The sequence below is a fragment of the Pezoporus wallicus genome, unplaced genomic scaffold, assembly GCF_028554395.1.
Source record: "Pezoporus wallicus isolate ANWC-B61680 ecotype Strahan unplaced genomic scaffold, APGP_CSIRO_Pwel_v1 contig_3710, whole genome shotgun sequence".
Lineage (NCBI taxonomy): Eukaryota > Metazoa > Chordata > Aves > Psittaciformes > Psittacidae > Pezoporus > Pezoporus wallicus.
In genome coordinates this window covers 1,095,545-1,121,771 of record NW_026640315.1, presented here as the reverse complement: position 1 = coordinate 1,121,771, position 26,227 = coordinate 1,095,545, and the positions used below count along the sequence as shown (strand labels likewise).

The 26,227-nt window shown below is 39.3% G+C and overlaps 1 protein-coding gene and 1 long non-coding RNA gene across 2 annotated transcripts in view; one reads left to right on the top strand and one right to left on the bottom strand.

Annotated features, from left to right (window-relative positions):
• Nucleotides 1–26,227, top strand: part of CA10 (carbonic anhydrase 10) — a 192,311-nt gene that overhangs the window by 50,643 nt on the left and 115,441 nt on the right. Inside the window, exon 4 of the mRNA XM_057418512.1 lies at nt 23,314–23,456. Within this exon, the coding sequence (XP_057274495.1) occupies nt 23,314–23,456 (143 nt within the window). The remainder of the gene's footprint in view (nt 1–23,313; nt 23,457–26,227) is intronic.
• On the bottom strand, nt 16,686–22,034 carry LOC130604157 (uncharacterized). The gene is made up of 3 exons (XR_008973386.1): nt 21,970–22,034; nt 19,846–19,962; nt 16,686–17,317 (listed from the first exon to the last, which is right to left on the bottom strand). It is a non-coding gene; the product is annotated as an uncharacterized LOC130604157 (long non-coding RNA).

Sequence of the window (26,227 nt, the reverse complement as noted above, 5' to 3'; positions counted from 1 at the left end):
TAGGAGTTTGGGTATTTGATTCTCTCATTTCTCATCTAACGAGCATCACAGTGTTCCTGTGTAGACAGGATAGAGAGTTGCTGAACAGCAAAGGAAGAATAGAAGGTTTTGGACAGAGGAACAGCATATCCATGTTGTGCAGCGGATCACAACAGAAAGGAAGAGTTACCATTTTCACTCTGGTTTAGCAATGCAAGTTAACATGTGCTTAATCAAACGTCCTATCCAGCTGCCGTATCTAAAATCAGGAATGTACTTGTAGGAGGACCAGCAACCCACAACGAAGCATCAGAATGTCAACAGACTTAGCTCTGATTGCTGGGTCCATGAGCAATAGTTTTATGCAAAATTGGGTTTTGCTTTGACTGAAATAAATGGAAAATTTTATTTAGTACAAACAGTAAGCCCAGAATTTTTTAACTTTCACCAAACTGGCAGCTCAATCCAAGAACATATGTCCAATTCACTGTGTGGGCAAGGCACTTCTACAGAGCTCTAAAAATAAATTGTTGTGTATGTTTTCTGAAGGTGGGAGTGACCTTCTGGAGGTACTTGAGCTTTTAGGATTCATCTTCAGCAGGAAATGAATCACCTGCTGAGTTCACGGTGTTCTGTAGGTATTTCTCATTCTAAATTCAGAGTCTGGGGGGCTAAATCTCATCTTACAATATAAAGGTGGTGGGGAATAATCTGGATGTGGGGAAGTGGTTTTGGATTCTACCACAACCAGAATGATAGCAATATGAGGTATAAAATAAGAAATTATCAGTGAAAATTACTACCCTTTTTGTCTGTAGGTGCACGTTATGTATAATTATGTAAGACTGGTCTGTAGCTCCCATTCTAATCTCTATTTTCAAGCTGATTATAAATACTTAAAATGAAGAGTTCCTTGTTGTAAAAGCATCCCAAAGCATCCCTATCCAAAAGCACTAACTAGCATCTTGCATCTTTAAGGTTTTCAGATACCTTCTTGTTTCTCAGCTCTGCATGGTGTTGCCATTCAGTGCGCAAAGTAACAAGGCAAAGTACTGGAAGTACTTAAGGAGTGTTGAGCTATTTAAAGGCATCAGCAATGGAAGCCTGTGTGTATTTCATGTCACTGTAATCATAATCTCAGTAGTGTTTTTGCACTGTCATGGCCTCATCACAAAATACTACACTTAATGTGTGTGGTTTCTTGCCGCGTGGTTTTGTTGAACCTAATTTGTAAATATTGCACCTAATCAACTGATTGAAACCTACTGCCTACACCAGGGCTCTCTGCTGGGTTACACTACCAAGACTTTTCCAGCAACTTTCCTCAAAGCAGAGAAAGGAGAAAAACCACATTCAGCTTAGTTATGGGCAAGTTCACATCTGGTTAGTTCAGTGAGAGTTCAACAGGGTTAAATGTAAGAGTAAGCAATAGATAGTGAGCCTCAAGATTCAGTTCTCTGCAAGAAAGAAGAGGGTTCTGTGTACCTCTTCTGGAGAAACAGTCCTATTTGATAGAGAATGGAAAGGTAGCAGTCAACATGAGAAACCATCATCTGTCCTCACAGTACTGAAGAGATTCCAGGATCTGCAAGACAATGTGAATTAGTAGGTATTCTTCAGCCATAGTCTTTGGAATAGGTCATGTGGAAGTGTTCACATAGGCAAGCCAAAAAGGTGGGAGAAAAGGCACCAAGCACTAGGTAAACACTTCTAGTGTTTGTCAACAACATTCCTAATGAGACTCATCCTGCCATGCCCCTAACACAGCCAGTCAAGAGAAGCCCTAGAAGTCTGAGCTTTGGAAAGAAAGCCCACTTCTCATCAGCTTTCAGTATCGAGTGGTACTTGTTTTGGGATATATGCTATGATTTCATGGGCAAGCTTCCCAGAGATTGTTTGACAGAACAGTGAAGCCTCATGGCAACAGGCCAGCTGGCATCCTCCACAGCACTTCATGATCTCTGGAGCCCATGAGAAAGAAGCAAAGCTTCCTCCACAGATGGCTATCAGCCTCTTCTTCATCCGTTCCTCATCTCTGACTCTGAAATCAATATTTTCATAGGCAGTCCAAAATTCCAGCTGGACCTTCTATGGACATGCGCTTCTCCAGCCTCTACTGGTAACCATTTATTCTATTTTTACATGGGCTTAGCCAATAGCTTTTGATGTTCAGTCTTTACCCTCAAGCAACAGGGTGAAGTTACTGCACCATCCAGTCCTTTTTGTCTTCAGGAAACCCGTTTCTCCTCCTAACATTTACCAGAGCAAAAAAAATTAACTTTGCAATGGCAAAGTGACTTGGATTCTACCTCAAAGAACAAATAATTTTCTAGCTCCATTTTTTGTATGTTTGCCCTTTTTCCTCGTTCTGGGTTCTTCGAACCCATCCTTCAAAGTACAGAAAGAATCAATGTTTCGGAGAGGGACCTCCTGTCCCCTGTTGATTACGATACTTCATCTTTCACAGTTCTGTGAAAGCTGAATTTTCATTTTAGTCTGGCTGTGGCACCATCATATTTGACTAGAAGAAAAATCAAGATTAATCGTATCTTGTAACTAGATAATGTTAAGGACACCTTTCTTGTTATTCACTGTGAAACCTTCTGGGTTTCACTGTGAGCTGAGAAATTTGCCCCTAGCTTAGATCAGATTCAACTGGTTTTACACCCCTCCTTACCCAGATCTTTCCAACAGTCCTAACCCAAGGCTGTCTTATCCCCTACGTGAGAAAGGACTCGCTTCAATCCAGCGTATCATTTCTGTGTATATATGATACAAATGTTACAAAACATCATAGGTAATTAGGAAGAAACTCAAATGTTGTGGGTTTGGGAGCTCCATGCTCCATCCACAGATCATTCCCATTATTCACAACTGTATGTGCAAATCACTGTTATCATGCTAGTTCTTTTGGGAAAGACAGCTCAATACTAAAACATAAACTTGTATCGTGAAACAGGGTTTCAAATGCAGTGTTGGCATTCATGAAATTTTGTTTTAGAACATCATAATTAAGAGAAAACCAAGGGAAAAATCATGTCAAAGCAATGAATAACCTTAATTAGAGGCTGTGCTGTAGCCTCTGATCCTAACTGATGGTGCTCTTGCAGTTTTAATTAAGAAATGTCTGATTCACTTTCATTAAATAATATTTTAGAAGCATTTCCTTCCCTGTTTCTGGTTATAACACCAACTTAATTATAAAACAATATTTTCATAGGGCACACAAGTGTAAGCCGTGGAAATAAAAATTGAAGTCATAATACATGTATACAAAGCTACTTGCTTTGGGCTTTCTATTCTCCAAAGATACTTTAAAAACACTTCCTCAGCTGTCTTTATGAAATCAATGGATTATGAGGCAATATGTAATAGTGAAAATGTTGAATTCTGTGGTTTGATATGTATTAGAATTTGTTATCCTTGAGCTCTGCTACTATTCAAATAGATTTTCTGGATTCTGTCACTGTCACTTGTGCACTCCTGTGTTTCATTTCATTTCACTGAAAACATCCTACATACGGGCAGGAATAGGACCATCACCAGGAAGCTTTTTAGAACATTACAAGGCTGATCATGGAAGGGCTGCGCATCCTCTGCACTGAAAATAACAGTTCTTTGTCAGACCTCCAACACTGTATATTTTAAAACTACTTATTGTTATTTTTATCTATGGAAGCTTGTGACTTCATACGCTTTGCATACTGTATCCCATATTCTTTAATATGTATGTTAGTACTGAATTTCAGTGAACATAATTTCAGTGTTTGCCCACTCATAGTGTGTCTTCGTAAAGGATGAAAGAGCTCTGAGATCTGGCCTTCTGACAACATGGTCCAGGAGTAACTCCTGTGTCTTGTCAATGGTGAGGCTTTAGGTGGTGTTTTTAAACCATTGCCACTCTCTAATTAGCTTTTGTCATGTTGTCTTTGAACAGCTAACTAACTGAGATGTCTTCAGGTGTCCTGTCATTGAGATTAACTGTAAAGGTCTGCCAGCTGGTGAGGACAGTAATCCTTGTAGTTGTTCAGTAAAGTTCCTGAAAGGATATTGGTTTCTTTTCTAAAGCCTGGCTTTACAGTTTCTTTGGAACCTGGGATTTTGTGTCTGGATTTTTCCTTTCCCTCATTAACAGTGTGTCTCTGGTGTTCTGAGCAATAATTTAAGAGTAGGAAAAGGTAGAACGTATAAATCAGCAACAGAATAAAATGAAAATAGTCTTTCCTAAGACTCATCACTCAAAAGGATGTGCTATGGGGAATCTTTTCCTATTGTCAATGAGAAAAATTAATTGGAAGATTTAATTGAAGCTTTTCCTATAAGGAATGTAAGTTTTACAGCATCACACCAACATTTGGGTAAAGCAGAAGTATTACTTTCAAAGGCCAGTACAAGCAGAAATCGATGGGTACATACAGAAGCAACCTGAACAGATGGTAAAAAAAAAGAGAAAGTGGATGCTGAGAAAAGGTCCCTCTGACATTCACTATTAGAGACAACAGTGGCTGTTAATAAAGCAGAGTTAATTCTATAGCAAGGAGTGAAATATTTAATCAGCAGTACTTCATACATAATTCAATTAACTGCCTTCACTCATCAGTATTAATGAGAGCTGGAGCTTAGATTAATGTGGTTGAGCTTCAGAACAGCATTCCCAGTCTACTTAAATGCTGCCAAAACTTAATAAAGCGCTGCCAATCAAATTACCAGATCTGAGCCCAGTGCATCAATATGCTGATATTACAAATCATCCTCTGCTCACATCATTGTTTGCTAATTCCTTATTTACGCTGATCTCCGCACCAAACAGTTTAATTAGTGTACAGTGGTAGAAAGAAGTTACATTTCTTATCACTTTCTTGATGATGTCTTTAGGATCAATCAAGTTGTTGACCAGTAACTATAAATGACGTATTCATGTGTTTTCAGACACATTTTTACTTACTAACTTTAATCACAGATTGACATAGAGGTATTTCTATTAGTCAGAAAAATAAGGATTCTAAATTCATTTCTGCTTTGGTTTTGAAGAACATTTTCCTATTGTGGTCAGTGCTTTTCTTGGTGTAACAAGGATCTCACCCTCAGTTACAATGGGCAACCCTAACTGTACCATTAGCTGCTGCTAGTTCTCCTTGTGCTTTCTCTCACTCCAGAAAGAGACAAGAGACAAAGGTTTCCAAATTTTTTTCCTTTCTGCAGCTGAGGGATTTGCTTCTCAGAAGTTGAGAAAACAATGTTTGGTATTATATCACATTCATTGGAACCTGTGGCCAACCTCACCTAGGAAACTTTAGAAGAGCCAGGCTCAACCTTACATAACTGCTGAAGGGGGAGGCAGCCTGATGCTGCTTATTCCACCTTTAACTCTTCTGAAATAAATCTCTGCTGCTCCTCAAAACACTTGGCCATGTTTCAGCTGGGAGAATTGAGGCCAGACTGTGACACCCGGGAGGAGATTGAGCTGTTGAAAAATTCTCTGAAAGTTCTGGAAGCATTACAAGCTGTCAGAAGAATCCGAATAAGATAAATGATGTTATAAAGCAACCAGAAGAGCGTGCTTTTTGTATAGATTTTTTTATATATTTCTTCTTAATCTTAACAGAAGAAAATAAATTAAGACATCAGAGGAATACAGTTTTTACACAGCAAGGGCATGACAATTTCAGGAGTCCCAACACATTTTGTTTAAAAGGTATTTAGAACTGTAGATGATTCAGAAACATGTACTGGGGGACAGAAGAGCACGTGCAAGTCACACTGGACTCTACCTGAATAGGCTCTGTTCTTTACTTTGCCTTTTGAAAATTATTCCTATTATCTGGAGTATGTGAAATCCAAGGAAATAAAAAGTGAAATAACCATTCAGTGCCCCAGTTCACAGGATGAAACCAGCCAAGGCTGATTTCAAAGTGATGTCATTGTGTTGGGGAGCTCTAGCACTGAATTTGTCACCAAGTCAATTGAGGACAAGTGGGGATTATGAAGTGCAGCACAATACATGAAAGCAAAGAGACATCAACCAGAAGTTCTGAGAACGAGAGAATCTGGGTCTATCAAGCACTATGTAAGGAGGAATGATATTTATGCTGTATGTTCGCCAAAGAGTGCCATCTGAGGATTTAGCAAAAAGATATTAGATGGATAAGGCTAAGTTGGACTTTAAAAGCAGTAAATAGCGCAGAAGCAACCCATCACTTTTTAAGTAAGTCAGCACAACTCTGCTAATTTAAACAGAGCTTCACCAGTTTGGAGCCTTTTCCTTAGAGTTAGTATTTCTGCCTTCCATGTTTTTGGTAAGAGTTTTAACAACAGAAAATGGCACAATATAATTAGTTATCAGAACTGGTATAAGGGTGGCGGGTTTTCAGGAGTTCAGTGCTGTGCAGATGCCTCACGGGTGGTAAAAGTGCATCTCTTTAAGGAGCATAAAATGAGTTACATCCACATTGAAGAAAAACTAGTTTAAAGCTGCTGATAAAGTTTAAATCATACTTTATCCTTTGACCTTCTATTTAAAATAAAGTAAAGATCATCTGAAAGGAAGAGTACAGCGTCTGCACAAAATCTGGTTTATAAGAACAAAGGGGCACTCAGGCTTTCAGCCATTTTAAGCACTAAAGTCAACAAAGAGAGAAGAACCGCTTTGTAATTCAGTATCTCAGATGCTGTTGGTGACATTCAAAATAAAAGATGGATCAGAAAAATGAGCAGACAATACATGATGTGAAAAGTGCTAATGCAAGAAGTGCTTCAAAATGGAAACAGAAGACTTAGTTATGAGGATAGTTTTCAGCAGTGACTGGGTTTGTCAATGATATGAAAAGCTGGCAGCAAACTGTTGACTTATGAATGATCTGGGCATACTCAAAACCAAAAGAATAAGTAGTTCATGCAATTCACTGTAGAGAATAGGGCACTTGCAGTGAGGAGACATGTAGAAAGCGCTCTCATTGCCCATCTGTACTCCTAATAGTAACATTGGCAGAAAACCCCTGTTGTGTCAGAAGTTTTAATGGTAATCCAAAAAATGCGAAACAGATCCTCCTGACGACCTTTTCTACTTGTGAGCTTTATGCCCTGCACAGGAGGAATGACATAAGCTTCATGCTGAATGTCACTGTGGGCTATAGCTCCAAAATCAGCTGTAAATTCACAGATCTCAAGGCTAGGAGATGCTGCTGGATAATGGGTATGGATTTTCTGTACATCATGACTGTGTGTCATCTCCCTACCACCTGTACTGAACCTAATAATTTGTGTGAATAAAGCGGTACTCCATAAACTTTACTGCTGAGCAAACAGCACGCTGTTGGCAGCATCATACTTTGCTCTCTTTTTCAGCTCATGGAAAGATGACTCAATTACCATTTAAGAGTTTATACTGCCTATGAAGTCAAGGACTGTAGAATTAGTAGTCAGCTTGAATGTATTTTGAAAACAGCAAATGTATCTTAATGTGAAGAACTGACAGGCTTGCGTGTAAGTGTTAAAGGACAAGCTGCAAGCAAGCATTGGTGTTAATTTTAACTAGCATGATGTATACAGTGAATAATGGGCAGATGAAAATGACAGATTCTGTCAGCATTTAAGAGGGGATGATCATTCTGGTAATGAAGAAAGCATTTGAAGAAGCCTGCCTAGTTTCCCCAGCATGGAGTCACCCAGATTCAGAGATCCAAAGTAGAGGAATTTGAAATCATGATTTCTTTTCCTTCTGGAAAAGTCAAGGCAACAGGTGAAAGTGATGATTAGAAACATGCCTGTGAAGGTTTGTGTATTCTGCTCTCTAAAAAGCCATGGCAAGTATTAGGCTCTAAGGTGCTGTTCTCTTACAGCAGAATTTCAGAGAAGCTGCCTTAATTTTATGTCTTCTTTAATGTTGAGCTTAAGCCCAAAATGTTGATATCATCTTGTTTAAGGAGTGTAAAGAAACCTGATTAATTTATGTATTGTGTCCGGTGCATCCTGCTCCTGTACAGTCAGTGGCCAGAACAGTCATTGACAAATTCAGGATCTGTGGAACTTGTTTTCTAATGCAAAATTTAATAGGGCTTCTTTACAATTGTGTGATGCTGATGTACAGGGGATGGTAAGAACTAGGAAAAAGAAGAATTTAAAAACTTGTTTGACAAACTCAGGAATTTCATATTTTTTAATTAAACCTCATTAAGGACAAAATAGGGAGCTAAATGTGCAGATTGAGAAGTTTAATGTACTTCTGAGTTTCCACACTTCCATCTCAAGACTTTTTTATCTCATGAGCGTGTTACTAAATGTTAACTACAGAGCATCCTGTCAGTTACTACTTTTTACAGCTGAGTTAGGGAAGACACGAGTATGTAAGTATAAGAGCAGACAGAACTGCACAAGCTATCTGCATTCATCTGTCAGAGTAATGCACCAAAAGTTGCCTAATAGATGGTTTGTTACAGTCAAATTCTCATGCACTTTAGATACAAAAAAAGTTAAACATATAATATTAAGCTTAAAAAGAAACTAAATAAGAATATCCTGTGTATCTTGTATTAAGGTGAGTTTTCTTCTTTATACTGGCTAGCGAGTTGCAGAATTCACCCAAAATTTTACATGTTACTTGAAAGCAAATTGTGACAGCGATCCAGTGGGAGTTCATTTCAGATCTCTGAAATGGAAATTATCTTCTCCTAGGTTTGGGTGTCCTCGTTAGGCAGTTTTCTCATTGGATGGGAGTCCATTGCTTTGCAACACCCAAATGAGTTTTCAAGGTCCAGGGTTTAATCTGCAACTGGTTTTACATGAGTGTGAAAATCTGAGCAGAAGCATATTCTCTTCTGTTACAGAGGGACCAAGCATGATTTTACCAGGAAGTGCAACTCATGAGCAGTTAGAAGGAGATAGGTAATGGATGTGTTGAAAAGCCATCTCTGAAATGCACATAATTTATAACTCCCAGGAGAAAGACTGAGTCCATCAACACGTATTGGGGTTTTAATACTGTTAACATCTGTTTTAAATGTGAGTTTTCAGCCTATGAAAAGTAGCGGTTGCCTTGAAGTAATGCAGAAAATGAAGTTCATCTGCTTAATGAGTTACAGAGTATTTTCAGACTTTTAAGGAGTTTTGAGTGTTACTTCAGGGAAAAGAGATCATAAGGAAACTTCACTAAGCTACAAAAACTGTGCTTCCTACTTTTTCAAAGATCCTAGAACTGGAGACTTCATGATCGATGGAGAAACCCAGGCAGGTCCACAATGACTGCTGTGGACTTGTACGTTAGGCAGTCCATCTGAACTGCTTTATCCAGACAGCATTTCATAAGAACTTTTGATTTAAAATGCATCACAAATTCCTTCCACCAATGGTGGCAGCAAGAAACTTCAGATGGGATTTCCCAAAGGTTACAGTTTGTGGAGGCTTTCATCCTGCAAATTGGAGTGTGTTTTTCGAAGGAAGAGAAACTGAAAATGGGCAAACTCAATTGTGTGAGCAAAAGTACAGATTCTTTCTCAGCCATCTGCAACTTTGTTTTTATGTGCTACATAGCAAAAATTGAACAAGCATGAAACATGCCAAAAAGGAGAAGTTACTTTTGGGCGAACTTCAGGGGTTTTAAAAGACATGAAGCATAAATTCGGAATTAGATGTGATAATGCATTTTTTGGCAAGTGATGTGTATTCAGACTGTATCTAATTCAGGGAGGCACTTGACTACAAGCACTAATTGTACTTTAATATAAATGTTTCAGCCAGATGAGAAAGGCATAACTTGGTAACTGTGGCTTTGCTGGGGAAAACAAATGTGAAAGAACATTTTACTTAAGAAATGATGAGAATTTTTTGAAACACACACAAAACCAGGAGGGAACTTCAGATGATCTAAAACTGGATGTTTTTCCACCCAAAAAACAACCTGTAAGACATCCATTCTGAATCACCAAGAGTAAACTCTTTTCGGCAAAGTCAGATAATATGCTGTTGTTCGCTACTTCTTTCTTGTTAGGAAATACTCAGTGCTCAATTTGTTTCCTTTTAAAGCTGTTAAGATTTTCAAGCTTGGGATGTGTTGCCACTGAAATCCTCACACTGAGGTTCAAAAGAGTGATTGTTATGAAAAATGACAACGGTAACATGGTCTGGTGTGAGGTGTCCCTGCCCATGGCAGGGGGTTGGAACTGGATGATCTTCAGGTCCTTTCCAACCCAAACCATTCTATGATTCTGTGACAATCGTAGCAAGTCAGTGGAGTAACTTGAACACCAGTCACTGTTCTGGTGCTGAAATATCTCACATGCAAATATAGCAAAACTATAACTTCACATCCTACAACTGAAGAGCAAATCACTGGGCCAAGTCCCAGGAAATGATGTATAGAGACCATTTTGTTATTAAATTGGCCACAGTTAATGCTACAGAAAATAAATTAATAGTCCTCTTGTACATTAGGTAGTAGGCTGGTTATAAGTGCTCCAGGAATTGTCATTATACTGCTCTGCTGGTTTCCTTTGGCAGCATAATAGATATATCCGTTACCCTGGCTGACAACAGCTAATAGTGCAGAACAAAGGAAAAGCATCACTATTGATGTAGATGAAGCTTCCAGTGACAATCACCTAACTGCGGGACTCAGACTTTACCCTTTTCTTGTGCACCACAATTAAATAGCTATTACGAAGATAACAGGAATTAGGAAGACAATGTTGCTAACACTAGCCACAAGAAGTATTGTTTTGTTTTGCTAAGGTCTTGTGATTCCTGTTCAACTTTTTACTTAAATATATCTGTAATAAGCACTTTCCATATTCAGTCTTTTCTGTTAAAGAAGCTAGGCACACAGACTGAAATAAGTTTAGTCACTGCACACAGCTTGTTGCTAAGCCACTGTTGCTCTTCTGTTAACATGAATGCAAACCAAGAGGGATTTTTATTTCAGCGTGGACCGTTACAGTTCAGCAAAATTTATACAGCTGCTTGAAATGCAGGCTAGGAACTGAATTGGTTTGATTCTTGAAATACCTTTCTTAAAGCTCACACAGAAAGGTCATTGTATGTATTGTTGTGAGAGATCAAGATAGAAAGCTTTGCTTAAAGGAAAAAAAAGTAAATCCTTTTTCTCCTATCATGTCTCCAAAAAATCATTCCATTTCCTGTGTGGTTGGAACAGTGCAGAACCTCAGGTAAGTAAACTGGAAAGAAAGACAATTTTGATTGTAAGCCTGGTGTTTACTTTCCTTTATTTGGCCAGGTCATACTGGAAAAACCCACTGAGAGTAAGCTTCATCTACAGCAAGTGGGTATTTGTACACGGCAATTTTAATAGGATTTATGGTTACTGACTTAGCTATGGTAGCTTTGTGTTAGAGGATATTTAAACAGAAGCAAGAACACTAAAGATAGCTAATCTGTACTTACTAAGCCTTCTGGATATTATTTCTACCAGAAGTGCATAAATAATGCTAAAGCACGTTGCCATATACCTGAAACACATGAGGCTGTTATAGATAAGTGTTGTGTTCATGACTAGCACAGTTTGTGTTCACTTTTTCATTAAGAGCACAAACTTTGTGTTTAAAAACGCATACTCTGGTTTTTGCTAGTGTTAAAGCCAGCCTGGTGCACTGATGGAAAACACTGGCCAATATGTAGAACTAGTTGGTTATAGTTCTAAATGACATTTTGACGGGTACAGTTTCTTTGTTGGGTCAGAAAGAATGTCTACCTCAGTATATTTATTCACCTAATTCAAATTAAAACTGAAATATCAAATGGAAATTTAAGTCAGAAGAAATGTTTTCTTAAAAAGAAAAATAAAAAACAGGTAGGAAAGGTGAAGAACTGTTAGTTCCAAAGCCCAAGGAATTACCATGAACTAGTTCAGTTAGTCCTGTTTCCAGGATTACTCTGTTCATATTTTGATTTCTAGAAGTGTTATCAAGCCTGCACCACAGAGGTCAACTTATATTCTCAGTTATAATGAGGCTGCAGATTTTCCCTCTAGGCAAAGGGGCTTTTTTTATTATCAGGTGTATTTGATAATCATATTTGTAATAAATGTTAGGATTTAGGAGCTGGGATCTTTGAGAGGGTACTTTTAGTCTTTGCAGCCTTTTCCACATGCATAGCCGTAAATGTCCTACTCCATTTGGATGTAGCCATTTAATACTTTCCTTTGGAAACCTCTTTCTCAAGGAAGGTGTGATTTTATTCTTCTACTGCTTGAAAGACCATCAAATGCTGTATCCACAGGCTGAAATTATTCAGAAAATAAGGTGTGTTCAGTTCTGTGTGAAGGTCACAAGTAATAAAGCCTCCAAGGCACTATCTTCCAGTGAATCTTTGCTGCCAGAAAGGCAACATACATTACCTTTTATACATCTCCCTTGGAAACAATTGATGTTCATTCCTTCTGAGGTGTTAGAATCTCTGGCAGAGAGAAATAAGCTGTTGGGAGTGTTCTAGAGCTGCTGGCCCTCTGTTCTCTCTCTGACACACTGGGAAGCAGATTATGGTCTTGTGCCTCTGTTAGATTTTACAATTCTGTGTTTTGTGCATTACATCTCTGACTGGGCTCTAACTGCCTTGCTAAAACAGTGAGTGCTGCTGCAGTGGGCTTCAAGGTGGAGCCTTGCATATTGGATGATGCTCATGCACTGATGTAATTCTCACATAAATGGTGTACTTGCTACTGTCATTTTTCACAAGATGAAATAAGTCATTACAAGCCACAGAAAGAAAATGGCACATGGTTACTGCCTTACAAACTTCTGCCACCTGCCAGCAGCGGTCAGATGAGCACATTTTTTGTCCTCTGTGATTGGCAGTAGTATGAGACATGCATGCATACCCATAGCTTAAGAAAACAGCTGGCTAAGGAAGGGTTCTGGAAAGATTACTGCTGTGCTAAACACCTTTTCAGTCATGGTTTGTGGAATAGCTAGTTGGAAATAATAAAGGGTTCTCCTTGCAGTGGCTGTTTGATCTAACCTTGAGTACACACCTGACATTCACAACTCTGTTATTCCTGTTGGCTTTCCACATCAAGGCAATGCGCTTCTATTTTCACGCACTGATGGCAGCAGAGCAGCGCATTTCCAAACCCTATCTTACATCAAGAGGGAGAGTCCACCCCTTGCCCATTACCTGCATCAATTCTTGCTGATGCATTTCGCGGGGCTGGGAGAGTGGAGGGGTTTGAGGGGGGGTTGTTTGCAGAAAAAAACCAGCTTGAGAACCTTCCCAGTTAGCCTGTCTGATGGGATGCTGCAGAGCATTTCTCTGTGTTTGACTGCAAATGCACAAACTTCAAAGTAGATGAGAAAACACTTACTGGTATCATTAAGCACACATTTACGTGAGTATTTAAGAACCTTCACAGCCTTGTGAAAACCAATATATTTGCAGAATGTTTCCTCACTGACAGCAGAGCTCAGCAGTTTCATTTGCTGTATCTCTCTCCAAAAGCAGCCTCAGCAAGATCAGCAAGGTTGTTGGGAAGCTCAAACTCACAGCATAATGCAAAACTGAATGCATTAATGGAACAAAAGGTGTGAAACATGACCTTGCCATTAGACAGAATTCAGGCTATTTGAACAACAGATATGGCAATTAATCCAATGGGAGAGGAGTTCCTAATAATGGCAAGTCCATATTAAATCCAGAAAGCTTGTTTGAGTAATAGGTATGCAAAAATGTAAGTGTGTAGTATCTGCCTTGCATTTGCCACAAAAACCAGTGGGACCACGGACAAACCCACCTGCCTGTCTCTAATGAGCAGAAGCAGGTTTGGAGTTGGAAGAGGGAGGATGTGTACAACACGAGATGTCTCCCCAGCCATTTGGTGAAGATGAATAATGTCATTTCTTCTCTGGTCTGTAGGGGTTGTACAGATAGTCCTGCACCAGTGCAGTTTCTTTCCTCTTTAAGAATGTATTCAGTATTTATGTTGTTTGTATGGGATTTTCTGGACCAGACACCACACTGACAGAATTTTCACATTATGTAAGTGGCCCAGTTTTTCAAGAAAAAGCAAATCCTTTTCCATCTCCCTTTATTTTCACCCCTAATTTCAGAGAATCCAGAGAATGCATTTCAGCATTTCTGAAAACCATAATAATACCCAGCCTTACACTCATCAGTTACCACCTGGCATTTGGCTAATTCATAACGCAGGAATTTGCTGGATAGGAAACCATCGCATTTCCTATGCAAGGTAGGTGTGCTGTGGTGTGCACACAGAATACAGAAATCAGATCATGTGGCATGAACTAAAAGAACACCTTGGCACTCAGCTATCCACTTACATCTCAGACAGCAGTTCAGGTGCAAAGAGTTTGTCATGTTTTGTAGAGAACAGCAAGATACAGACAATCAGGAGGAAGGGTGAAGAGAGAAAGTGAGAGTCCTCTACCTTAGCTACTGGGACTCCCATGCAGCCAGGTCTATCCCAAGTCAGAGGGACCACTAAATGTGTTCTACTTCTGCCTGTTGTACACACAGGGTAGCAGAAACAACCCAGAAGTATTTAAAATGAATCATTTGGTACTTGAGAGCAAAATCCCCCCCCCGCCCCGGTAACGATCAGGTGGGTTTCTGTGCTCAGCAGCAGCCCATCTGTAAAGACGGTGTGCCACGAACTACATGTACAACCTGTTAGCAAGGATGCGGTGATTGGATTCTTTCAAAACAGATATGCCAGCTCATGAGACTGTAACTATCATTAGGAAAAGCAGTAGATCACTCACTGGATAGCTGAATAATTTGATGCAAGAGCTGACGAGAGGCCAGGGTTTCTTTCCACTCCAAAATATTTTGTAGTAATGCATCTAAACTGTTTAGAGTTGTGGCTTGGCAGCACCACATTGGACTTCTAAGACATCAGCATTGCCCAGACAACTTTCTTTCCAGCCTGTAAATGCAATCTACTCAGCTGTCCTAAGGACCTCTGGCCTTTCCAAGAACAATCAAAGTTAGAGCTTTGGTAATCTCACTGTGGAAACAGCATCCCCAGGCAGGGGCAGAGCCCGGTGGAATGAGGTCAGGGAAATCTGATTACTCTAGAAAATACGAGAGCACAGAACATCAGTGTTTCTGTCTTGGACTGTCATTACAGATACGAACTGCAGCGCGCAGTAGTGAACTCTCTGGCTGCTCCTCACTTGTCTTTGCAAGTCAGGACATTTCTGCATTATTTGCTGTCATTAGCTGTAAGAGTCTTCTGGAAAACCAGTGTAGTACAGAGCTACAAGAAACTCTCAAGAGGCTGCTGTCACACACACAAGTGCTTTGGAGAATGGGACTGGTTAACCCCTACTGGGTGCTCCTTACATGTAACTCTCATGCTACAGTGCCTGCCTTGTCCAAACTGAATCCCTTAACGCCCTGCAGTTTCAGAATGTGATGCTTTATTTTATTTATCCTAACAAAGGAAGTTCTAACCATATGCAGACCTATACTGACTTTTACTAGAAGTAGTTAAATTCCAACTCACTACCTGAGAGTTATGTTTGGTTTAGTAACAGCATGCTGTGAAGCACTGGGATAGCCAGAATGAGCACTTCTGATAAAATAAATATGCTGTCTTCTGTAGGTTGGTTTTTTTTTTCCTTCTTTCATTTATACTTTTCAGCAAAAGGATCAATAGTATCCCAAAGACATTAAAATAAAGCTGAATCCACAGAACAGAGCTCAAATTATCTGCTGGATAGGCAGTCTTTCTCCTTTCCTTAAAACAATAAGTTTCAAATTACTTCTCTCTGAACAACTTTCTCCAGTGTTCCATTTCATCTATGTGAAGTTTTCTTCACTGTCCTTCTGGATCTTCTTTAGAACCTTAGATCTCACTCACCCTGCCTCAGAGCAGTTAATAGTAACAGCCATAGTGCCCACTTTCACATCATGAACCACAGCACAAACAGAAGAGCAAAAGATGAAGAAACATGAAGAGGAAAGGTTACTTCCAGGGATCATACAATAGCTCAAATCTGGGTTTCCTGCATGTCAGTGCAAAGCTGTATTTAAAGGACAGAACCACCATCTCAGCTCTTTTGCATTTCGTCTTTGTCCCTTTCAGTCTACATTTAAATCCAGGCCAAACTCTCCCTCTTTTCCACCCCACAAATTACAATGAGTGTCAGCAAACTTCCTCAGCTGTGATAGCCAACGTGTTCTTTACCCACTTTGAGGGGATTCTGTTGAACCCTGGCAGCAATTGATGACTGAGGGCCTGACCAGGCTTGATTAGAAACTGCCAGCTGATTGGCAAGTAACCGATGCATCCTGTTACTCATACAGGCATCCCAAGCATTGGCAGACATAATAAGGGAGCCCAGCATATGGCAGATACAGGCACTGATCCAGCCCCATGTGTATGCTCAGTGCCTTGGGTGGAGAAAAGAAGAAGCTGTTGCCTTCATCCCCTCCCCTTTTTCGTCTTTATCTCTTTTACCGAGAAGGATTTCCTTTACCCAGGACCAGCATTCCAATGAGCAATCTGCGCCAGTTCCACTAAACATCCCAGTTTCTTTTTGACCCTTAAACCAAATACGCTTTAATTGGTTTTCATTTCCATTTCTTGAGATACATTTATGCTAAACCCATCAACATCAGCAACATTACTAACATGACACAGGAAGAGAGTTTTCCCCAAACTCATTCCAATCAAAAGGATATACAGAGAGAAAGGAGTACATTGTATTTGCAGAACAGTAGTAACCATGGCCCCAGAAGATCGTTACTGAAATAGCTTAGTTTTAGACCTGGCTATACCTCTGCCTGTAGATACACCCCTTCCTACTCCTGCCATACAAATGATGCAAAATGAAGGGCTAATATGAAAAGCATCTATGAGTACCTTTTAAACAGCTGACCTATATTTTGGGGAAACATTAATGTAGTATTTGAGTGTAGCAGTGTGGGAGAGAAAAAGCTAATTACATACTGTTGTATAACTGCTCTTTACCCTAAGATTAACGTAATTTATAATAGTGAATGAGTCTGGTGGAATCAGTGTAATGAAAGAAGTGGTAGTTTTTTCTGCACTGGTATCCCAAATGTGTGGATTAAAATAAGGAAAAGCTTTGCAAGGTTAGTGGTCACTAATGGTGATTGCTAAGTACTTCTTTCCAGGTAATACTCTTAATTGAAGAAAATGTTTAATTAGGCAGAAATAAGCATCTATAATTTTAAAAGTAAATTGAAGAGGGTATTGCAAGATGTTTCTGTTAAAGGCATAGCAAGAAACTAACACGTTTTGAGAGAAAATCTCTCCCCAGAATCTTAACTTCTCATTTCCCTCTCTCAGTTTTCTGTTCTTTCTTGTTTAGCCTGTGCAGTTGTTGAACTTCTCCTGTCATTGAGAACCCTTCATACAGAGGGAAGATGACATTTGAAAACTATGGAATGAGCAGTATGTAACAGGATGCTGCTAGAGTTCTTCACAATTTTCATTTTTTGATATGTTTCAAGATCTATTTTAATAGTTTTTAGTATTTTTTCACTAATAGCGATGCTGTCTTACTCTGGAGGATATACTCCAGCTATCAACTTTCTGCTTCTTGGAAAGAAACCAGAATGCTTTCAGTTCTCAAATTTGAAACCATTGTGATACTGTCTAATATTACTGCAGTCTGGAGATTTCTGTGACCAATTGCTTACATGAATGCCATTCTGTACTCTCTTATTTCTTTGGTGTTCCCAATTTATCTCTCAAAGCTGCTATGACTTTATGTTTGGCTTTTATGTAGAAGCAGAGCAGGTCGTGTGGTTATCCAGAGGCATTAGTATGGTAATTTTCTTCAAGTTGAGTAGGTGGAAATAATTAATGGACTGCTTTATTGATGTACATAGATAGCTGATTCTCTCTGTGGTTTCAATTCCCAGCTTCAATAAAGTAGCTTGAGATTTTATCTGAGGGACCAGTAATTACACAGGGCAAGAATAATTGCTGCACAAATACAATCTGATTGTGTTTTATGCTATCGCCAGGGCTGATGCTAAAGCTTAAATATATAAACAAGGATCTGCTGCATGAACAAGCTTACATGAACTTTAGAGTAACATGAATTCAGAGAATCTGTGCTCTGGGAAGTTGAGCAAACTTCAAAGAGGAAGTCACAGTCTCAGTGCAGAACAACACAAATAACTTTACTGTCTTGACTAGACTCCATCTGCTATTATTGACACTGACCAGTAGCAGATACCTTGGGAAAAATAAGCACCTATAAAAATAAGCACCATAAAAACTGGATTCTAGCTACAAACTCTTCATGGCTTTGCTAAGACCAAGATGGAGAAACAGAGCATGGGACAGAACTCTGAGACATTTTTATGTAAATAAGCCCTCAACAGCCAGACAAGTTATGAGGAGATACCGCTTAACCATCCACATCCCTTTCGCGACCTGGACCTCTTGAGTCTAGCACCATTTTATTTCTTAGATAAAGTCATTAAGATGTACACAGCATGCACCTCTGATCCCATGCTGGGAAAACTACTGCCTCCTCTCCCAGCATGGATGCAGACTTGTCCATCAGCACACGCTACAGACAGTACCATTATGCTTAAATGCAGGTTTGCTGTACCCACAGGAGGGCATCCTTAAGGGACAGTGTTCACGCACTGCTTTTCTCTGGAGAGGGGAAGCTTGTGTTTATTTTGGCAAATCCTTGGTACTCATCACTAGGAGAACAGCATTCAATCTTTGCTTTATCTTCTAGCTGCTATTATTTCACTGTTGTTATGCATAGGTTTGGCAAAAGCCATCAGAATCCCTCATTCTATTGTGTCGTGCTGATACTAGAGCATCTTCATACATCTCAATATAAATTGTTTCCAGTAAATTGAAAAAAAAAAGAGCAGCTGCAATAAGATAGAGGCTGAATAAGGACATCAGAGATTTTTGTATAGGTATAAAATATAAGCAGTCCCCCTCATCGTATCACACAAAGTTTCTTGTCTGTCGTGTGCCAACAAATAGAGGAAATAAAGTTTGGATTTATCCAGTTTTCTTTCTGTTATGAGACGGTGGAAGGCACGACAGTGATCAGCCAAAAACTTATCACCTTATTTCTATGTAACATGTTTGCAACAAATCAGCTCTCAAGCAATATAAATTTACAGGGATTTATTGACGAAGGCAGAGATGACATGATCAGTATAGAGAAACTTCTGGTAGTATAACCATAGCTAGAGAACCTTGTTAAATGAGATTGTAAGGTAGTATGTGAGCTGCATGCCAACTAGTTCCTGCACAGCTCAGGAGCAAGGCTTCTGCCTAAAATGCTTCAGAAATACACACACACAAAGATGCAGCGTATTCCCATTTATACATAACTAGATTTTAATGGAAACCCAACGCAATCGTGGGGAGTGAGATACTGTTTCATTAATGACTTGACCCTTAGTGGACTCATGTCTGTTAGCTAAGCTGGAATCATAATACATGTTTTAATATGTTTTCCTATGTTCAGTGCACTCATCTGTTTAGACTAAACAGTTAACTAAGGCCATGTGTTTAATTTAAGCCTTGGTTTCCTACATGAAGCCTTCTTGGATTTTTCCATTATGGTTCTGAATACTTTTCTATTACTTTGAGCATCTAAGCAGCAGCACTAATTACATTAATTAAACGTAATCAGATATTAATATTGCATAATATCCCCATCCACTGGTTAACTTAGGTGTGCAATCAGAGGTCAGTCAGCCTTAATTAACCTGCAGCTGAAGAAGCATAAGCAAAGTCACTCCAATCACCGGGATAAGTTTTCCATTGCTACACTTCCTCTTTGTTTAGCCAGACATAACAGACCTAGCAACAAGCACACACTGGAGACATTCTTAGCATGAGCTCCCTAGGCATGTAAGAAATCAAGGATTTCAACACAGACTTACATGTCCAGGTGACAAGTGTAACCTTTGCAGCGCAGCATCGCAGTATTGGAGCTCCACCTTCTTGACTTCCTGGCGCTCAGCTGGTGTGACAGGCAGTGTACAGAGTGCAGGGGCTCCCTGTCAAAAACAGAAATACCATTGTAAAACATGCCGACCAGAAGGAAACAGGGCAGGAAGGCCAGGAGGCCTCCATGGATGGATAAGGGGCTGCTGAGAAAACTCAGAAGGAAAAAGAAAGCTTATAGAAGGTGGAAGTGAAGACAGATGGCTTGTGGAGAATACAGGGGTGTTGTTCATGAAGTTAGTGATGAGGTATAGGAAAGATAAGGCCCAGTTAGAACTGAGTCTGGCCAGGGAGGTCAAATATTACAGGAAGGGCTTCTATAGCTTTATTGCACAAGGGGTAATGGGTTTAAACTTAAGCAGGTTAGATATAAGGAAATATTTCTTTACTGTGTGGGTGGTGAGACACTGGGTGTTCCAAAGAAGTGGCAAATGCTCCATCCCTGGCAGTGCTCAAGGCCAGGCTGGATAGGGCTTGGAGCAACCTGGACTACTGTGACATGTCCCTGCCCATGGCAGGGAGGTGGAACTGAATGATCTTAATGATCATAAGGTCCTTTCCAACCCAAACCAGTCTGAGATTCTGTGATCTTCTCACAGCAGCTATTTTCCAGTAAAGCTTTTCCGGGACAACCCAGTTGCATCACAAACTCTTTAACTCGTATGAACTTAAACATAAGGGACTAACCTGTTTAACTTGCCATTTTATTGCACTTACCCGATCGAGTTGGTTTATTTTTAAACAGCTTGCTAAAGAATTGTTTTACCAATATCAAGAGTACTTCTGCCCGGATCTTCTTTAATAATACTGGAAACCATTCAAGACACAGATTTCCCTTTTAATGTTTTCCCTCTTGAACCCACAACTCTACAGTTTCATCATTCATTTATTTTTATCATTAATTTATCTTTTTTTAATAAAAACACAGGGGGATTTATCCAGGGAAACCAGGCTGCCTCAATTAACCTACACTTTTATTTTAGGCTTCTGCATAAACAGGGATTTTCTCTGACAGAAACTGAAGATCCTGTGGTATTTCTCTGAAGAAAAAGCACAAATAATTAAGCATGCTCTGCTTTATTTTTAATTGCACTAACGTTTCTTTATTCCCATTTCAAAGCATTAGCACTATTATTTAGCACACTCTGGGAACTTCTGTAGTCTTGCAAGTCCCCAGTGGAAGTGGGAATTCATTGGGAGGGTAAACAGAAGCCAAATATATTTTTAAGACCATGCTGCCTGTTCATTTTCCTTATCACACAAGGCTTTGCTTGATTTAAAGGCCTCCCATCTGACCCTCTGTGGGGTGGATGCAACCAGGGTTTATTATTCACATGAAAGACTACTGACATGATTTGATGTGGGCATCTGCCATTTTAGCCTTTTGGGGTGCTATAGCAAATAGCTATATGGGGTGCAAAGCTGCTCTTTGCTTTCCCAGAGTCATAGAACATTACACTGTGATCCCTCACAGATTTCCTGCAGCACATGCAAAGAGTAGTCACCCTTCTGGGGCTCTGCATGTGAGCTGATTTGCTTGTCCATGTCAGGTGTTAGAAAAAGGTATTTCACTGGTCAATTTAAAGTATTAATAACACATGTTTACTTCGAAATTGTATGCAAGGAAACTAAGTTTGCTAGCTGTAACATGTCAGTTGTGGCTGTATCGCTTGGATCCCTGCAGGGCTGTTTGTGTTCACCTGCAAGCGTAGCACCTGTAGATGCAGACAAGCCAGCACAGGGAAAGAGGCAGCTTCAGCCAAAAACTGAGTTTTCAGATACTTAGGAGTAAAAGTAGTATCTGTGGACAACAGCTTATGAACTTCAGGCAGATACTCAACAACTGCAGAACACTTCCGTAGCTTCTGTGTAGACACTCATGCTGAAGTTTTGCCATGCAAGCAATAGCCTAAAAATAGCCTTAACATTTATTTGCTTTTGTAGAAATCTTACATGAAGCTATACATTAACCCAACCAAAGTTTTATACCTGAGTACACTCAAACTTTGAGGGCAGAAAGAACTGAATTGTCCTGTAAAACACAATAGGAAAACACTCACCAAGATGAGCCACTTCCACCTGTCTCTCCTCCAGGGACCATCTTCCCATTGGGTTAAGTCTACTACAGCCCAAAAGTTCAAATGCAGCCAAAACTCTCTGTAGCTCCCATTAGAATAGCAAAAACTACAAACAGAACCAAGCAGTCACACTGCAGAACCCAGCACACAACCAGCAACAGCAACCAAAAAGCTTTTAATGAGCAGCTGATGGGTTGTTTTCAGCTCTGCCCTCTGGGAAAAACACCTGAGCCCCTGCCCAGGCATCAGGCACAACCCATTCCCCAGCCTAGATCTACAGGCTTTGTCACATAGTTTGTAAATTAGAAGAATGGTTTGAGGATAAAGATGATGAAAACTTCTAGCAGCATGTAAAAAGAATAAAGCGAAGAAAGGCATCAACATTTGCATCACTGAAATTTCCACCTGCCACATAAAAGTGCAGAATAATCCTGATAAAGTCAAAGTTACCTTATACATTTCAGACAGGGACAGTGTAGAGACCTGAATATAAATGTGTCCTTTGTGTACCTTGTTACTTGCTCTTTACTCATTTAGTAAGAAATTTTTTCAGCACCCAAAGAGAAGTTCAGGTTGTACTTGTCTATAAATTGCAGGTCCGATGCAATATAACTTTCAGCCTGCAGGTACCTGATAAGAAGTAGTATAGTGTTGCATCACATTTTTTTTCCAGTTAGGGGTACAGAAAGTAACTCACTTCCATGTTCCAAGCACGTGTAGGGAAGGAACTATCCTTTACCACCAGAGTATGGCTTTTCCAACAACATTTTTTTAGATCAAAACTTAGACTAAAGAAAGGTTTAGGTGAATGGAAGAGAAATCAGTAGAACCTGTCTAGAGAGCAGGCCTGTTCTCTGGAACCACGACATATGAGTTTCCCTTATAATAATACTGAGGGTTTTAGTGATTTCTTGTAAATATGAAGACTTTCAAAATGTAGAGTAGAATAGGATGGTTTCAGTCCATGGACACGCTGAATGTGTGCAAAATTAGCAAAAGGACTAATGCTATTGCTCAGTAAATATTCTGTAATACTAACAGGAAAGGAGCTACTTATGATTGGATGTGGGATTACATCTAGATACCTTCAAAAGAAAAAAAACACAATCAACCTTCTATTTGGATACAAAACCATATGAAACAATATGCTTTGGTCTTTGTGCATGAAGTTTTACATTTCAAATATTAGGTGATTTTGCCTGTTTTCAGTTTCAGTGTGTGTGAGCAGACAATATGACAAGTTTAATTATCTAGCCATCTGCCTTGCATGTATTTCTCTCATCTTTCCAGACTTTTCTTAAACTTGCACTTCTTTATATTTTGCAGTTCCCTCCTTTTGGGGTTTGGTGAACTCAGCTTGGAATCTTTGCTCTGTTGGGAAAAGACAGTCACCTGTCAATATTGAAACCAGCCATATGATTTTTGATCCCTTCCTAACTCCACTTCGCATAAACACAGGGGGAAGAAAGGTACGTGTTCTATCCTGCTCTGGTATAAAACCAAGAAGTTACTAGACTTACAAACATTTGCTCTATTTTATGTTTCTAAAGCATGTACACTTTTGTCTCAGTCAGCTGCAAGGCAGAATAACAATGTAGTGTTTTACAAATCACACGATTTCATTACTGATGGAGAAATAGCAACTACACATTTCTGGTTGTCTTTTTCATAGTAACCATTACTTGAAACTCTGCTGTCAGAAATAATAGCATCTCACTTAGAAACTCAATATTTATAATTAAAATTAATGTTCATCCTGAGTAGCATTTTAAAGGGGTTATTCTAAAGTCATAAAAATACCAGGTTGGAAGGGACCAGGTTATTTAAAATGGCCGAGACCTTCTTTTGGTCATCCAAATTAGGATCGCGTTGCAGTGCCATAACATAAAGGGGTAGGAAGGCATGAGCATCTTTATGTTATGAAAAACTCATCTAAAATCAGCATGGTAATTCTTGTTGAAAAGTGGCCACCACTCCTGACTGGTTTATTAACCACTGTTTCTGACCAATAATATTTTTTAAATCATGTATCTAGAAACCTTGTTACCCAGATTTGGAAAGTACATCTCAATGAACTGAGCTATGAAAACAGAGTCAGGCTGGGTTAGGTAATGTGTCTACTTGTGGTTTGGGAACCTCAACTTCTAGGCTAGGACGGTCCTCAAGTAATGAAGTTATCAATTCTGTTTGTTCAACTGAAGGGTTGATACTTTTCAATTGTAAAGTTATTTTGTATAATAAAAACCATCTTGAAGCTGTTGGCACTCTTGGAAATAGTCCTTGGATCATTGTGGTTTTGTTTCCCTTATGTGCAGGTTGCTTAAAAGGGGTTTTTAAATATTATGTTGCTTATTCCATGCAGGCGGTTCTCTTTTGTTAAACCTGTAATACACAACAGTGCAGATGAAAAGGCACTGTGGCTTACAGCACTGGAAAAATCAAAAGAGTCTAACAAAAGGTTATTCCAAAATGATTTCTCTTCTCCTGTTGTCTTGACAAATGAGATTGCTGCTGGAAACAGTGTGAGATGTTAGAACTTCGATCCATACTTCCCATTGAGTTTCTGGTGGTACATGTGCACATTACTATCGATGTAAGCTTCATCATGGAAATGATGAAATGGTGGTGTTACTGAAGGACTATAATGCTTTCAATGATGGCCCAAATTTCAGGGTAATATATATATTTTTGTTTTTAAACAGATATGCATTGAGGTTTTTCATCTTGATACAAAAAAAGAGTTTTATTGACTCTGCAATTTATATAATGGTTGAAATATTTCACATTATTTATGAATTACAGTATGACACAATATGACATAATGTGACAATCAAGGACAAAAGTAAATGGAAGTTGTCAGTGAGTAAAAGCCAGGTGTTTTAGAATATTTAATGTCTTTAGCAGTCTTAAGGATTCAGCTGTTTCTTGTACCAGCTGAGGGTGAAGCAAATGTCCGAGTATTAATAAGGTATCGGAGGCACTGATAACCTGGGATGCTCTATCAGTAATGAGGTGTTCCTACCACACTCACAAATGTTATCCTGCTTCTATCATGTTACAAGAACGTTGTGCTTCACCTGTTCTAGAGAGGTTTCTGAAATGATTGAATCAAAATCCTCCTTTGAGAAGATTGCAGTTTTAATGCCTTAAACAAATTCTTTGCTCATAGTTGAGGCTTCAGTGAGGATTTGATTTGGCAGGTGGCGTATTTGTGTTCAATTTTGGTAATGTTTTTTTCTATGTTAAAAATGGAGGTGTGTTTCATACGGGCTGAAGCACTTCAGTTTTCAGGGCAACGAACCAATTCATATAGCAGCCAGGGAATTTCTTAGACAAGACTTCACTGTGATTATGCTGTACATGAAAGGATTTTATGGAACTGATCCTAAGAAAAATGGTGAATAAATAAAAAAGGGATTTGAAACAGTTTCAAATCAAAGTTATAATAAGCTAGCTCCCATGCACAGTGAACAAGAGAGACAGCTACTTGCACACAGAATCAAAATTATACACCTCTCTTGAAAAGGGAGCTGGGAGGAGAGTCAAGCCTTAAGAGACAGCTTGATGGAAGGAAACAGTACAGTTGCTCTTGGCACAGTAACTTCAGATTTTTAACAAAATGTTTTGCTATTGAAGTAGAACTTGGGTTTATTTCAGCTGCAAAACTCAAATAGTTATTTTGGAAAACAACATTTCTGCTTTGTGTGCTTCACTTTTGCAATTAACTCAAGAAGGAACACAAAGGGCTCACCCACAGGAACGGAATCAAAGACCAGTCTGAAGAAATTCAGATAACACGTATCTGGGTGATACAATCACTGCCTTAATACTTCCTCCTAACTCTTTCATTCCTTACCACTCATTTCTCTTTGGCCTTTATTATTACAGGGAGGGGGAAGCATTGCTTAATTTCTGTAAGCCAGTTATCCGTTTAGTTCTCAGCTTCCACCTCAGCAGACTAAAACTATTCCAAACGATTCCATTACAGAATTTATGACCAAAGATTCCACCTTAAGAACATACCTTTCTAACCGATTCTGTTAAGAGAGTTTATTTTATTTCAATATTATTAATGGTAGGCATCACTGAGACTATCCTACATTTTTTAGATCACTTGGGAATAAAATAGTAATTCTCTTTTTCCTAAAGAAAAGGAACAGTCTGAAAGGAGAGTGTAAAGGACATCATCACTGTCATCTACCCTGCAGCCTACAAGTAGTAGGGGCCTGGTGAATAAATA